Raw genomic sequence first — 17267 nt, 5'->3', positions numbered from 1 at the left:
AGGGGCGGGTGAGGAAAGGCAGCAATCACCATCCAAGCTTCCCAATAATCTGCCCACATTTCCACGACGGAGCCACTCCGGTGCCCTCCCTGCCGTTTTTCCCTCGTCCTCCCATCCGGAGCAGGACTCGGTCCCGCTTGTCGAGTGACTCTAAGGGGCTACCTTTGTTAACATTCCGGAGTTTTCTTGAAAAAAGTCCGTTTTTGAGGAGTTGTTTCCGCCACTCGTGGAAAGATGGGTTCCGTCCCGGTGATATCAGCTCTGCTTATGGCCGTGGTGGTGCCGTCGTTGGCCGGATACATCGAGGTACGTTGATGTTTTTCATATTTCATGTTTTTAAAATGGCGTTAATGTTATATACTCGTTTTGGGAAGTACACTCTAATACTGTTATCGCAGGTAAGTCGACAGTCTTCTTCTGTGGTTTTATTACAAGTCTGGTCATTTTGATATTGTCAGACTGACAATGGCTAAAAACAATGTCTTCGTCGGGTTTCATTGGAGAAGGTTCATGGCGCAGAGATCAAATGAAAGACGAGTGGCTTTGCCAGCTTTGCCAGGCCTCGGGGGAGAGCGTTGATAACACAAAGTAACCTTCCTCCCTCCCTCCATGCTGCCTGTTTACAGTCTATCTTTAACACGGAGGTGGATCCATGTTTAATTCCCTTGGGGGCTTTTTGAGCCCCCGCCCCTTCCGTAGACGGAATCTTCATGCTGTTTTGGCAGGTGTTGCACCGGTTGCAGGTTGTTTGTATGGGTGCTTGAAATCCGGGGGAAATGGTTATATTTGAATCCAAACGTCTCTTGGTGTATCTTATCGTGAGTCAAACTTTAAGGATATGTTTATGTTGGGATTTCGTTCTGTATTCGCGCTAAAGGTCCTTGGTTCGAGACCGGGTGGACACATATGAATCAATAGATCGCAGGTTCGATTCCCGGCTCCTCCGTGTTATATGTTGAAGTGTCCTTGGGCAAGACACTGAATCCCTAATGCCCCCAATAAGCAGGTAGGCACCTTGCATGGCTGCACGGCTGCTATTGGTGTGTGAGTGTTTGTGTGAATGTATAAGTGTGAAGCACATTGTAAAGCGCTTTGTGAGGTCAGGAGAGGGATGGGCGCCACCAAGCTGTACTTGACTAAGACACACCACAGGAAATGGTGCATCTACCACCCTAGGTGTTAACGGATCCAACCAACCATTGTGTTCATAGTGAATTTCATTGTGTTCATGAATTTTGTCTGAAATATATGGTATGACTCTCTAAAAAATGTAAATATTTTTTCTAATATGGCTCTTAGGGTCAAAAACGTTCCCAACCCTTGGCTTAGAGTTAAAATCAGGCCTAAAACGTCCTGCCCGAACCAGCTTGAGTTCGACAAATAAACTTTATGTGAGAGACCGAGCCAGAAACAGACTCAAATTGCATTAGGATTAGGTCGGATTCGGTGCTCCCACTATCGCAACCCAGATTCAATTCCTGTTGCATCCAAAATCTTGTGATTGTGGTCAGCAATATTATTCGACTCATCAATCATTACACAAATAGATGGATAGATAGATAGGTACTTTATTCATCCCTGTAGGGAAATTCACTCTTCCAGCAGTATCCTTTTGTAATTTATTAACAGATTAACAGGATGGCCTCGGGGAGCTGTGTTGTAGTATAGCAACAGCGGACTGGATGACTACACACGCTAGGCCAACATTTCGACGTCCCTGCATCAGATGGAAATCTTTGTGCCCAGGGTTACACCACCTCGTATTCACGTAGATAACAAGTCCACCTCCTCTCCACTTCCCGAAGGCTTTTGTTTCCCTGTCTGCCATAACATCGCTGAAGCCGAGTAGCTCCACGTTAGCGTCCTGGATGCTATACGTGAACCACGTTTCCGTAAAACACAGCAAACTGCACTGCTTGTACGCTTTGATGTTTTTCACCAGCACAGCCAGTTCGTCGGTCTTATTTGGTAGAGAGTTCACATTTACCATGATTACGGACGGTACCGAAGGCTTATAACGCCGCTAGCTGCTTAGCCTTAGCTTCGGCTCTGCATCCACAATAGGGCCCCCTCATCACGCCGGCACAATAATTCTTCAGGGCAAGGACTTGATTCCTTGAAAAAACGCATTTTTGTGTGTTAAAACCCATAACCATAGGATAGAAAGTAATCCAAAGTGTAGTTGTCAAACGGGACGAAAAAACACCGGAGATAGAAGCAGACAATTAAAACAATAGAACACAAAAAGAGCAAAATAACGCAGAGCTGCTGGAAAGGCTGTCGCTCACGGTGGCGCCAATGAATGAAAAAAAATGCTAATATGCTAATAAACTATGGCAAAACCTTGTTTATAACCGGGACCTGAACTTCTAGTTATTTTTTTAATGTAAAAGAAAATGCGCGTTATACATGAATAAATCCGATACTCGGCTGAACTCCCAAGTTGTGAAAAATCTCAGCTGGTGTTCCGACCCTCCCCTGTCCAAACAGAACCGCAATACCCCCCTTCGACTCGGCACCTACTTTAACACCAAGCTCCGGATCGCACGTATGTGACAACAAACCAGACGTCTCCAGCTGACTATATGGAATGCCGGCCACCCACCAGGCGCCACCCCAATTTAACCCGCTAACCCTAGAGAAGGCAGCCAGGTGGGATCAATGCCACCAAGCGCCGGTTCGATAGAATACGGACTTCCCCCCTCGGGTGATTCATGGAGGAAACACTCAGCTCCTCCTGATCAGCATGATTAAATGCCGGACGCGTTCGGCGGCAGCCCGAGGCCGACTAGACAGACGCATGTTTAGTATTTCTTTGGTGTGTTGTTCGATCAATAGCCCAGCTGAATGGGGATGTCTGTCTTTGTTTGGGATTTATTTGCACCGCAAACGAATACGACTTCATTGGCCTCTCAACGCTGTGGAAAGTGTCAATAAACACAGAATCTGTGTGGACAAATGAATAATGCTTGTATTAATTTATTAGAGCTAAATGCTCTGAAAATGCAGGTTCGAGAGCGTTCTCCATTCGGGCGGCGGTGCTGTGGAATGCTCTTCCCCCCCGAGATTCCGCCTGCAACCTCAGTGGAACTGATTAAATCCAAGCTTAAAACACACTTCTATTCAATAGCATATGAATAACCTAGATTTTATGTTGACAATATCTGTGTATTATTCTCCCTCATGTAGGTTTTAGATCAGGGGATGGTGTCATAATAGTCTGTAGTCTGTGTGCAGTCCTTTAAGACTCCTTGTGATGAAGGGCGTCACAAATAAACAGGACTTGACTTCTCAAGGTTTCTTCATTTTCCTCATGTTGAGGTTTTTGAGTTTTCCCTTGCCCTCATGTAGGTTTGAGATCAGGGGATGGTGTCATACTAGTCTGTGGTTTGTAGTAATCTGTGGTCTGTGAGGCCCTTTGAGACTGTCCCTTGTCAAGGTTTCTTAATTTTCCTTATGTTGAGGTTTTTGAGTTTTCCCTTGCCCTCATGTAGGTTTTAGATCAGGGGATGGTGTCATAAGAGTCTGTGGTGTGCAATAATCTGTGGTCTGTGCTGCCTTTAAGACTCATTGGGATGAAAGGCATCACAAATAAACAGGACTTGACTTCTCAAGGTTTCTTCATTTTCCTCATGTTGAGGTTTTTGAGTTTTCCCTTGCCCTCATGTAGGTTTGAGATCAGGGGATGGTCTCATAATAGACTGTAATAGTCCATGATGTGTGCAGCCCTTTGAGACTCTTTGTGATTCAGGGCTATACAAATAAACGGGACTTGACACTGCACAATAATGCATACAATTTTCTGGAAGTTTCTCTGAAAACTCAAACCTGCAAGTGGAATGCAAGCGCATTTTGAATGTAAACAGGAATCGTATCATGATAGTCCAACATTTTGATTGTTATCCAGGAAACATGTTCCTGTTTTAAGTCACTCTACAGCCACATAAACAGCATTTGATTTGTTTTCAAGCTCTGAATATGAACAAGCGTGGCATGGCGGACTGCTCCAACCTTGACCTTTTGATTTACGAGCTCCCGAGAGGCTGGCCCTCTTATTGTGTCAGACGTGGTTTATTCCCTGCTCGCCCTCATATCGTTGTTTTCGGCTGTCGTCACTCTGGCGCTTTGTTGTGTGTCAGCCCCGTGACTTCTCTGCAAAAACTCAAAACCTAAATGAACCATATTAAACGGTGACATTTCGGTGTCACATTTAGTCGACTTCGTTCCCTCTATTCCTCATTTCATTTTGTTCCACATCAGATGTTCTCAATGGCCTTTTGAGCACAGTCCCAGGTCGCTGGGTTCATCTGCATACTACCTCAACCCAGTGTTCTCGTTTGTCCGCGTCATTTTTGCTGGGGACGCATCGTGTCAAATCAACGTGAGTCCCCGGGAGGCAACTTTTTTGACACAAAATTTTCATTACTACCCGATACGTTTTTTTTAACAAAGATTTACCACACTCAACTTTTTGTCAAGCAGTTACGCCATTGTTGTTTTGGTCTCGCGGTTCAAGATTTCGTCTGCACGCCGATCTCGGCAAACGAGATCTCGTCGCTTCGAGATGACGTCATTGTTGTGGTGGTTGTTGTCGAGTGAAAGAGAAGTATGCCTCCGAAAAAACTTAGTATTAGGTGAAAATCAACACAAAATTGGTCATTTCTTCAGTGTCAATAATAAGTCGAAACATAATACAGAAAGTGGTAACAACGGCAATAATTCCGGCACGAAAAAAACGGCGGAGAAATTTTTCAGAAGACCGCGAAGGCAAGGAAAACATGTGTGGGGTTTTGGGGTTTTTAAGGGTTATTGTTCTATCTTCGTTATTCATTATCCATTATCCGTTATCGGTCAGTTCATAATACGCTACAAAGCCAAGGAGCCGGGACTCTTACTCTCAGCCAAAAGGCCAAGCTAAGGTCCTAGCCCTAAAGCCGTGTTAAAGCGAAAGATTCAACGAAAGAAAAACAAAAGAATACTCCTAGCAAGAAAAGGACTTTTCAGCCAAAATTGACTAAATTATATTCATGGTGACGCTATGAGGAGGATGATAATGGATTGGACCTTGAGAAGGCATTACAACTGTGGCGGGACAGCAAACCACGAAGAATATATGAACTGAAAAATCTGAACTGATAACTGCTTTGTATTACTAATTAACTTTGATAATTATAACAGCATGAATATATAGACAAATATTTCAGCAAAATTATTTTGTACAATGTACAATATTGTTGTGAACTGAAAAATATTGAAGTGATAACCGATTTGTAGTACCATTAAACTGTGATGATTAAAACAGAATGAGTATATAGATTTAAATTATATATTTGTCACCGATTTACAATGTCAACCTCGATAACACAAAATTTTGGGGACCCATAGATCTCTGCTGGGACCCATAGATTTTTGAGCATGCGAGTCCCCGGGACCCTTCACTTTTCACAGGTCAAATGAACACTGTCAACCTGGTATTGAAAGACCATGTAGAAAAATTGTGTAACACATGATGTTGGATTGGCCGGGTAGCGACGACGCTAAACAGGTTGCCAGTTATATCACCCGATGTATCAAACATGCGCCATTGGAGATCCGGTCGTAAAGGGTAATACTGCATTGTATTCCCTTTGGAGGGAACGGCTACAAAAATGTGCTGGCAAAATGGTTTTTAACCCCTTAAGGTTCCTCCAGCCTGCTGGCAGACTGTTGATAAACAAAATCGTGTCTTCACCATGTCACCAGTTACCCAAATATGTCATTCCACATCCATCCATCCATCCGTTATATGCACCGCTTATCCTCAGTAGGGTCGCGGGAGTGCTGGAGCCCATCCCAACTGTCTTGGAGCAGTGGGCAGTGGACACCCTGAACTGGTTGCCGGCCAGTCGCAGGGCACACAGACAGACGACTCACTCGCTCATTCATACCCGGGGACAACTCAGACCAGCCAATTAACCTGACATGCATGCCGGGAACAGAAAAAACCGGGTCAGTAGCCGGGACAGAAGAGCAAAAAACGTGATCGGGATCGGAAACAAGTCGAAAGCCGGGAGAGGAGAGTAGACGTGGTCGAGATAAAAAAACGGATCGTTATTCGGTGCGGGAGAACAGACGTGGTCGAGATCAAAACAGGTCCTAATCTGGGACGGGAGAGCAGATGTGGTCTAGCTCAAAACAGATCGTAACGGGAAACTAACAGGAGCAAAAAACAGTACAGGCGGAAAAAAGGCTTGCTGCGTAAATACAGAGATTCGCTGACGGACCGACAAAAGAGGACTGACAGGACCGAGTTTAAATACTGACAGGGAGCCAATCTGTCAACAAGCTGCAGTTGGCGCCTCACGGGCGGGGCCAATCGGGCGCCATGGCAACCGTGACAAAAATACAATGTTCAGTTTTTCAGATCCTGATCAAATTTGACCTGGGATCAGGTATGGCTTCATGCTATTGTCCCAGCTGGTTACCAACAAAGATGCCCATGATACACTCTTCTGCAGGCAACAAATTTAGGCAAGAATAAAAAACCTTCTAATTCTGCGTGTTCCAACTCCCATTACTCAATCTGTGATTATTTCAGTTAGGGACAAATTTACCTTTCAAAAGAGACCAAAAGCGTCCATACTCTCCAAACGGTTTATGAACAACATTCAATTTACATGTTGGATTGAGATTTTAGGCTAACTATATGGGAACATTAAGTAGTATATTACTTGAATTGAGAAATGAAGTCACCACAAACTGTATTCTTGAATTTGGAATAAAAACACTTGAAATGCACCCCAAAAAACCCAATAAAGGGTTTCCCCCCCCCCCCACCGAGATACTGCTGCGAACATTCCAATGTCAAGCTCCTTGTTCAAACAAAAAAGTGGAAAACGGCGTAGCATAGCCTAAGGCTCAGCACAAAGCATTATCAGGTTTAGATGGACTTAAACTCCCCGTAATCCAATAAAGTCAATCCTGTTTCTTAGTTTATAATAGATAAAAGTTTCAAAGTTTTTTTTATGCTTGAAACAATCTTTGACTCTCAATCTTCTGATCTCTTCTTTCAGTACACAGTATTCCCTTTCTGTATCACGGTTAACCTGGTACCTCATTGATTTTATTCGTTCATTCTGATTGGCTAAACAGAGGAAGACGTTTTGTATCGCCAACAAAGTTGGACTTCTCTACTGGCTGAAATCTTTGCCGCTCCCTAGTGGCTCCCTGGCACTGTTTCAGACTATGTGTGATAATGGAAAAATATTTGGTTTCTGTTGGGAAAGAACCAGAGGGAAAATGCAGTTGTACATGATGTCCACATCATGGTGGCAAATATTATGCAAATTAAAGAGCAAAAAAACAGCAAGATCATTTTAATACAGTATAATTTGACAGTAGAGAAGTTCTTTGTTAAAAAAACAAAAAAAGAAGAAAAAAAAAAACCAAACGATGAGTACAGTACTTTATTGGTTAAACAAATAATTGAGCCGGCTGGTTTTGACTATCACGGGAGGTTTTGGAACACGAACCCTGCGAAAAATGAGGTATTACTATATCTCCCTTTGTCGACTACTTTTGGCTCAAGTTGATTTTTTCAGAAAGTGAGGCTTCACTGCCAACTAGTGGCCATAGTTAGTCAATACAATATTGGATTCGTTTTATTTTCACTTCAGAGATGCCCAAGGCAACCCAACACCGATTGTACATACTTATTAAATGCTAATAAGAATATATCATATGGTAAGTATATGATTAAATAACATAATCAATGTATCTGTGAAGGAAATTGTATTTTCCTTTCGTCTGACATGACTTGAGCTGGTACACTAGAGTTAGTGGGTGGATGCAAAGGGGGCAGAGATTGTTGGTTAAAATCGAAAGTGATTTTACACCGTACACTTTTGATGATTGTCATGCTTTTAAGAGACTGTTGCTTTAATCTTTATTCTTGATAATTGTCACGATTGCGGATTTCTTATGGCCATGCAATTTAACAAGGGAAGTGATTCCTATGCTTTCTTCATATGTATTATTTAAAAATGTGTTTCCATTATTATCATGTTCTTGCTTTTCCCTTTACCATTACTGCAAATCTTGGGACCATAGTAATACTAGTTAAAGTCGGCTAAATGGGATTCAGAACTGAACAAATGTAGACAAATGGAGCATTGTGGTCAGGAGTTTAGCTAATAGTACATCTATATTGATAAGGTTATCCTGTTTTCAATATTGGAAAATATTTCATAGGATGTCGGTTCCTTATTTTGACTATTATTTTGTCCACTATCATTTTGGCTGTTACATCATTGTCGCTATCTGCCAATCATGTTGCTGTTCTTTGATAGCCACACCCTTTATGGCTAATTGTTTTTGTATTCTTTAAGATTTCATAAAAAAGAGGGTGCTTAGCGGAGGGCTTTAGGATGGGATGAAATTCTCTTATGAGAAAGCCCCTGTCCCAGTCCTCCTTGCGAGTTCAAAATCCATTGATGTCTTCTCCCCTTATTTTAAGTGTCTACTAAAGTTTAAATAACAGGTGTTATTATGAACGTGTGATGCAATTTAATTGCTGACCAGCATTTTAAATGGCATTTAATTATAGAAAAGAAGAGAATAAAACGGAGGCGTCTTTTATATCATTGTATGCACTGAGATTAGACACGGCACTCCAGGGTAAAACATGTGATTTAAAGACTTTGAAGAGAAAAAAGAGAAAAGACTATCAGGATGGATTGACAAAAAAATAATAATTGCGACGTAGTGCTTAGAGACTGGCCTAAGTTATTATAATAGTGCAATGAAAAATATTAGTGCATTGTAACAATAGTGCAATAATATTTAATAACAGTAATTTAAAAAGAAAATATGTATATACATAATTCACAAGGAATAAATATCTTGTTTTCTCACAGTTTTATGCAATTGAATTGTTTTTAGTTTCATTTAGCAACTGTGTAACATATAGTGAAATGACATCTGAGCCCTTTAGTGTTACTTGTGGTGTTCCGCAGGGTTCAGTACTTGGCCCCCTTCTGTACAGCCCTTTGAGACTCTTTGTGATTAAATTCTATACAAATAAACATGACTTGACTAGCAACAACAAAAAGAGAGAAAAAAATTGTTGCTGGATATAAATATATAAAATACTCAATTGTACTTGAGATTGAAAGTGTTCACGGTCACACTGTTTCAACTTTTTACTCATGCGCAGTCAGTCAAGTGCATGTGTGGCACACTGGATAAGAGCTGATACCAGGAATGCTCCCTTGCAATGGTCCTTTTGTTTTGGGAACAAGCCAAGGCTTTCTTGTCTGCTAGGAACACGGACGGCTGATAAATCAATCCCAACTGGAGCTAAGATCTTCGGGCATAAAATGTCAATCATTAAGTCGGGCCAAGCCGGACTTCTCTCGTGTATTCCCCCCTCCCCCTTCGTGAAGGATCTGCACAGAATGACTGCTTTTTACGTCTACTTGAGTACTATTTTTCTGAAGTAACATTATTTTTACTTGAGTAACACGCTTCGGCGCTGCAGTTCGGCGCCAAAGTTGTCATGGTGTCCGATGTGATGCACCTGTGCCGCTCCTTTGGCGCCAACTGCCTCGGACTCTGATTGGCTCCCTGTCCCTATTTAAACCCACTCCTTTCTGTCACCTGTTGTCAGTCTGTCTGCGAACCTCAGTTAACACTAGGCAAGCCTTTTTCGACCCGGACTCCCAACTCTTTTTTTTTTGCTCCCGTCTGTCCCCCGGCTTCGACCCGTTTTTTATCCTGACCACGTCTACTCTCCCGTCCCGGCTTTCGACCTCTTTTGTCCCTGACTACGTCTTTCAGGCGCCTACCTGCTTATTGGGGGCATTAGGGATTCAGTGTCTTGCCCAAGGACACTTCGACATATAGCACAGAGGAGCCGGGAATCGAACCTGTGACCTCTTGATCCCAAGACGACCTCCTGTGCTAATGCCGCCCAAATTTCTGTCTGTTTTGCAATATTTTTGTCATACAGTGTACAGACGCTGCCGGACTTCATTAATTAAGGGCTATAGCCGCTATACAAATACATTTGACTTGACTTGAGTAAAGGCCTTATTTTTTGAAAAATGAATTCAATGCCTTCTAAGACTTTTCAAGGATCCGCATGAACCCTGGAAAAATTAACCATAAGTACCGTAAATTCCGGACTATAAGCCGCTACGTTTTTTCCCAAACGTTCAACCCTGCGGCTTATTCAATGATGCGGCCAATTTATGTAATATTTCTAACGGCCGCCAGGGGCGCTCCAGTACAAAATGTAGGATATAGACCGCTGAAATATATGCGCCGAGGAAGACTGCAACTTCTTAGCTTGTGCACAAATTAATTTAGCGTAAAGTTACCCTCATCATGCAAATTGCAAAAAGAAAGGCACATGACGCAGCTTTCAAGTTAAAAGCAATCGAGCAATCCGATAAAGAAGGAAACAGAGCTATTGCACGTAAATTTTACTTTGCGAGCGTGTTGCTAGCGTGTTTTAGAATAAGGGAGCGTGGAACGATGTCTATATGACAAAGCTTCTTTCTGATACTGAGGAAGACGACTTTGATGGTGTCAGTTATAAGGAGGAAGATGAGGACGGTTTACCGTGATCTTTACAAGAATGGTATATTTTTTTAACAGACCCGATTACTGTTTTGCGAGCGTGTTGCTAGTAGCGTGTTGCTCCCTGTCACAGTCACGGTTTGGGATGAAAGTTATATTATTATTATCAAAGCTTTGAAAACTCTCTCGGTGTACCGTCTTTCTTTGTAAATATGTGTAACCATGTATGATATGTATTTGCAACTGTATATTTTTGTAATGGATTTATTTTAGAAACTTATTCTGATATGTTTTGCACGAGCAAATGAGAAAGAAGGGGTGGGGCAAACGCGGGCTGACGGGAAGTGGAGTAAAGGTGAGACGTGTTTGTGGACGCGGCCAACAATAGTGGATATACATTTTTCCCACCCTTACCTTTGGAAATATAGGCTTTTTTTCCCTTGGATTACTTTCAACGTGACCAAGCGTTCCGACCATTTTCTCAACCGCATCATTCTTTCTTTTTCTATTTTTATCTAAAATGAAACGGCTCACCTCTTCTTTACACCTTACACCGTAAGTTGCTTCAGTGCTATATTTTGTATGTTTAAGGCTTGTATAAGTAACCTGTATTGTTTTGTAAAAAAAATCATTAAAAATATGCTCTATAAAGATAAATAAAGTTGAGTTTAACTTACTTTTGGATGATGCGCTTCAAGAGGTCCTCCACTGTGGTAAAAAGAGGCCGAAAAAAGCGTTCCGACCGTTTTCTCAACCGCATCATGCTTTCTTATTCCACTTTCATTTCTCGCCTCTTCTTTACACGTTGCATCGTAAGTTGCTTCAGTGCTATATTTTGATGTTTAAGGCTTGTAAAAGTAACCTATATTGTTTGATTCTAAAAAATAAACTTTTCATCAACTAATATGCTCTATAAACATAAATGAAGTTAGGTTTAACTTACTTTTGGATGATGCGCTTCAAGAGGTCCTCCACTGTGGTAAAAAGAGGCCGAAAAAAGCGTTCCGACCGTTTTCTCAACCGCATCATGCTTTCTTATTCCACTTTCATTTCTCGCCTCTTCTTTACACATTACATCGTAAGTTGCTTCAGTGCTATATTTTGATGTTTAAGGCTTGTAAAAGTAACCTATATTGTTTGATTCTAAAAAACAAACTTTTCATCAACTAATATGCTCTATAAACATAAATGAAGTTCGGTTTACTTTTGGAAGATGAGCTTCAAAGGTTAGGTGACTTCCTCCTCCGCAGTAAAAAGTTACCGAAAAGAAGCGTTCCCACCATGTTCTCAACCGCATCATGCTTTCTTATTCCACTTTCATTTCAAACGAAACGGCTTGCCTCTTCTTTGCACTTTACACCAACCATATTGAATGGATGCACGAGATATTAAACAATAAAAATGTCACAGTTCTTAGCCCGCTGGAGATACAGTATAGAATGTTTACACACAAACTAGGAAGTAGAAGCCGGATTTCTTCTTCGGGGTGGATGCTGGGTGACGTCTCACAGCGCCACACGTCTGGTAGTGGCGGAAAGAAGAACTACAGTACTGCCCTATACTCTGGAAAAAGGTGCACACAATACAAAATCTAATTTACAGCCATGTCCGGATATTTTTCCACATCCCGAAAAAATTGTTTGTATCTACCGTTTTTTTGTAAGTCGAATGGTCGTAAGTAGGGGAGCGTCTGTAGTCATGTTTTTTGGTCAGGCACCGTGGGCAGCTCCACGGCCAGGGAGGATGGGGGGCTTGTCTTGGGTCTGCTGCACGTGTATGTGTGTAACGAATGAGACTGCAGAGAGAGAGGGGCTCGACCGAAAATAGCAAAAGTAAACAAAGCTAATGCGCATGAGGAAAATGATGAAAAGAATTCCAACTAACGCACACTGGACTTTAATATTGTCCCCTGAACTGTGCAGCAAAAAATGCTTTTTAATCAAATTGTAATCTTGCAAAGTAATACTTATTTTTACAAAATATACATAATTTGATGACATATTTTTATGTAACTGTAACTGAATACAATTTTCTTTTATTACCTTGATTACCTACACAAGCATTTTGTTACTCCCCTTGCCTGTCGCTAATCATGTACTTGTGTCACATCCTGTCACGTCAATCATCCACTTCCCTACACCAAGACATTAGGGGCTAAAAGCTTCTTTTCAATTGCTGCGAATTCTCTAAAGTGACAAGAAAAAAAAAGAAACACTTGAGTGCTCAATTGGAAGGAGAAAATTGCACTGTGCAGCACTTTTGGTCAAAATGGTAGTCGTTTTTTCTTTTTTTTTGGCCAGACGTTGCCAGTTTGTTTGGGTTAAGTGGAGCTACAGAGAACGGAATGTCTCGAATAACGGCGTCACCGATGTAGGAAAGTGTGGCGAGCATTTTAAATTGATGGAGTTAATGTTGGTATTTTTATTTAAAGGGACAGTGTGCATTATTTGACCACGAGAAGGAACTTAATGGTGTAGTGCAACCAAAAATGAGTGCTAAAGAGTACAAACTATGGAGATTCAAAGTCATTAAAATGCACCATTTTAACTCTCATTTCTTGCCAAGCCTTTTTGTGAATTTTGGCTACCCGTAGCAGCAAGATAGCGTATATTTATGTCAGCTTCCTTTAGGTTAGGCTCATATTACATAAAGTAAATGCGAATTGACCTACGAGTATTTTGTTTTTAAATGTATGTGTATATAATAGTAGTATGTATTGTTACTTGATATTTAAATCAATGCCTATAATGTTTTATTCTACTATATTATACTATTGATTATTTATTTCACTTTACAGTGAACTTTTACCTCAGTTATACTAAACAATATTAACGCAGATACCCTGAAAGACAAACTACACAACAAAATTGGGAATATTAACTCTTCGGTGCTATAAAATAATGTAAATGTCAAGAACCAGAACAGGAGGTGGACCCAGATGCGTGACGTTTCTCACACAAGCTTTACTTTACGGTAAATGGGGTAGTCATGCACGTTAACCAAAACGCCAGTGATTCGGCGATCGTTGGGCAGAGTACGTAAGCCAGAGATCGATACCAATTGCACGAGCAGATATCAGACGGATGGGGTCGATACCAGACAGGACGGGACAGAAAGGATTGATATCAGGCACTCGAGACTAGAGTCCGATAACAAGCAGGACGAGATAGACTGAAGCGATGCCAGACACTGGAGAAATTAAACAGGACAAACTAGACAGGAATGCTACCAGACACTGGAAATCAATAACAAACAGAACAAAATAGCCAGGAACGAAACTGGAGATCGATATTAAACAGGACAAAATAGACGGGATCGATAGCAGACAGGAAACACAAGCAGGAAACCCACGTCTTCCGGGTGCAGAAGTTCGTTGACGGGCTGACAAAGGGTGAGTGAGATCACTGAGCTTAAACAGGAGGGAAGCCAAACAGTCAACGAGCTGCAGCTGGCGCCAAACAGGCGGGGCCCATTGAACTGGACTCTTGTTGGTCATAGGAATGAGTGGAGAGGTGTTGTAAAAGGATAGTGGGATGTCTGTACACGTTCTATGATACGGCAGGGGTAAACCACTGAAAGCTGTCGAGCCCTGCTGTTGAACAGAAGAGTGTTGTGTCACCCTGACCCGAGTGACATGGCCGCTTTCTTGCGTCCCGTTTTATCCAAAAGGAACGAAGGCATGACCAACTTGGGTGCCGAGGTGCTTAACTTGTTTGGGTCTTAGGGCATTTGGGTTGGCCATGGTCCAAAAATGTTTGTGTGTTTTTTGCTATTTCTTCCCTTTTTTATTTTCTTTGTTATTGTATGTGTTTGTTTTGCTGTCGGTCACCCCTCTTGAGAGATATGACCACGGTAGATAGATAGATAGATAGATAGATAGATATTTATGGTGGAGCATCCATCCATCCATCTATTATCTGCAACGCTTATCCTCAGTAGGGTCACGGGGGTGCTGGAGCCCACCCCAGCTAACTTCAACAGTGGGCTGGGGACACCCTGGACTGCTTGCCAGCCAGTCGTAGGGCACACAGGGACAGACAACTCATTCGCTCATTCACTCCCAGGGACAAATTGGACCGGCCAATTAACCTAACATGCATGTTTTTTGGAATGTGGGAGGAAACCGGAGTGCCCGGAGGAAACCCACACAAGCACGAGGAGAACACGCAAACTCCACACAGGGGGTTTGATCTCACAACCTCAGAACTGTGCCGCACACGCGCTAACCACTGCGCCGCCGTGCTCATGGTGGAGCATCCCTGCAGAAATTTTCAGTCACAAAGGCTCCATATTCACGGACCTACCAAGTGTAACGCCATCTCGCAGAGTGGAATCGGTGTTTCGAGCAGAACAATGGCCCGTGACCAGCAGCGGGGAAGGAATTGCCCCTCCCGCCTTTCTCCCGCCTCATTTGGCCCCTTCCCTTCCTCCCTCGAATCGCCTTCCTGCAGCAACCGCACCGTCGGAGGAGCTCGTAAAAGCTCGTCTCGCGGATTTAAAAGCAGAAGGCTCATCAGGCAGGCCTCCTTCTCGCTGCGCTTTTCCATTTGCCGATTGGCCGGGGCTTTATTATCTCGCGGGATGGGCGGAAAATATTTTACGTAATCATCAGATGTGGAAGAAGATTATTCTTGGCATGCTGACAAAAAAGTATTACTTTGGCCCAAAACATGGGTCTTCCACCCGCCCCCTAAGGACAGCTAAGATGCCCGAGGACCTGTTCTGGGGTCAAAAAACTGGTCGTAGCAGGAGACAAACGGGGAAATCAGGAACGGACGAGGGGAAAACGAGTGACAAAACTGGACCGACGGGAGTCAGAGTCAAAAAATGCTTGCCTTGTGAAAACAGAGGTCCGCTGACGGACTGACAACAGGCGAGTGAAAGGACCGTTCTCCAAACAGCTCACCCATGCTAGGTCACTGTGATTTTCTAGTAAAATAACCCTTATTTTTAATAATGAACCTTAAATAACACAGTAACAACATAGTAATAACGTGATTATTTTTCTTTTAGAAAATTGAATAAATAAATTCCAGTTTATAGGCTTCTTGGACCAAAACAATCTATTCATGTATTGATAATTATTTTTAAGCAACTAAATAAAAAAAGAAGATTGAGATTCTATTCATCCATTAAACACATTTATTTTTTCACTTTTTTATAGAATTTTGTTTTACAGGAAATAGAACAAACTAAATTTTAAATCATGGGTTTAAGCTACTGAATAGAAGTGTGTTTTATGCCTAGATTTAAACAGTTCTACTGAGTTTGTAGATCGAATGTCAGAGGGCATAGCATTCCACAGCACCAGGCCCGGATGTAGAACGCTCTCGGATTTCTTCTTGGCTCTTGGAATCACTTCAAGTTTTTTTAGCTTGCTATCTGGCAACCTTAACCTACCAACCTTAACCTTTTCCTACATTTTAAGGTATTTAGCAAGCTATCAAGCTAGCTTTTTACAATTTGTGCATGCTATCTACCTTTTATTGATAGTTATCAAGCTACATTTTGGCCTCTTTACCTAGCTAGATAGCTTTGTGTTTAGCTTTCTATCTGGCTATTTAGATGACTTTTTACTCATTTAGCTACCTATCTCCTTTTTAGCTATTTAGTTGTTTTTTTTAGAAATTCATATCAAACTGGGTGCCCTGTGCGCTAATAGGTAATAGGTTTTCATTTTAATGGGACACAGTGTAATATCTGACCACTAGATGTCGCTGCATCGTGTCGTGTAACCTAAAACGAGTGTTACAAAGAAAGAGGGAGAAAACAAACTACGGAGACTCAAAGCGACCAAACCGCACCAATTTTCTCCTCAACTTTTTGCCCAGCCATTCACAACGTTTTGGGTTTATTGGGGTACTCTTAGCAACAAGATGGTGGACAATCATGGTTGCTCCATGTAGGTGTGCTTCATTCAGTTTTCGGCGCGTGGCTGAAAAACAGTAACTAGTTACAGTTACTCGTTACTTCAGTTAAAAATATTTTCTGATTACTGACACCAAAACTTAGTTACTATCAGAGTAATGTACTATCTTGTTACAAATTACCACATATACTTACATTAAAGCCGAGCACCTAAGACTGCTTTAAAAAAAGTCAAGTAATGGTAAATGATCTGCATTTATTGAGCGCTTTTCAAGTCACTGAAGAACTCCCAAAGCTCTTTACAATGTGCTTCACTCACACACTCACACACCAATAGGGAGTCAGCTATGCAAGGCGCCTACCTGCTTATTGGGGGCATTCAGTGTCTTGCCTAAGGACACTTCGACATATAACACGGAGGAGCCGGGAATCAAACCTGCGACCTCTTGATCCCAAGACGAGCGCTCTACCTCCTGAGCTAATAAATGCTCAAAATTAACTTTACACCACCCTGTGGCCCTTTATAGTTCTTGGCTTTTGCAATTTGGAGAACTTGGAAACGAAAACACTTAGCTAAGACAGTCCATATCCATTTTGTCTCTGGGCATCAAATCACTGCAATATCTCCTTTTTTATTTCTGGGTACTGTCCAAGACATTTTTTTTTTTTAAGTATTTTCTTTTGCTAAAATAAATTTAAAAATAAAAGAGCACAAACTGTCAAGACCAGAACGAAAACAGGACCCACTTGCGTGCGCTTTATTGGGAAGAAGGGAAAAGATAGTACACACGATCCGTAGATCACTGCTTGCAGGGAGCAGATTGCTCAGACGCGGAAGT

At 42.0% G+C, this 17267-nt stretch overlaps 1 protein-coding gene across 4 annotated transcripts in view; it reads left to right on the top strand.

The window, feature by feature from the left end:
• Window positions 1–17267, top strand: part of aplp2 (amyloid beta precursor like protein 2) — a 119799-nt gene continuing 102532 nt past the window's right edge. For 3 of the 4 annotated variants that reach the window (XM_088345748.1, XM_088345746.1, XM_088345745.1), the window contains exon 1: window positions 2–306. In XM_088345748.1, the coding sequence (XP_088201874.1) occupies window positions 235–306 (72 nt within the window). In that variant the 5' untranslated portion in view covers window positions 2–234. Of the gene's footprint in view, window positions 307–17267 lie in introns of all 4 variants that reach the window. The other variant, XM_088345747.1, reaches the window with a different exon arrangement.

This window comes from Urocampus carinirostris, chromosome 10, assembly GCF_059441175.1.
Source record: "Urocampus carinirostris isolate Australia breed hairy pipefish chromosome 10, RoL_Ucar_1.0, whole genome shotgun sequence".
NCBI lineage: Eukaryota > Metazoa > Chordata > Actinopteri > Syngnathiformes > Syngnathidae > Urocampus > Urocampus carinirostris.
The sequence above is the reverse complement of the archived record's forward strand: the minus strand, read 5'-3'. Positions and strand labels throughout refer to the sequence as shown.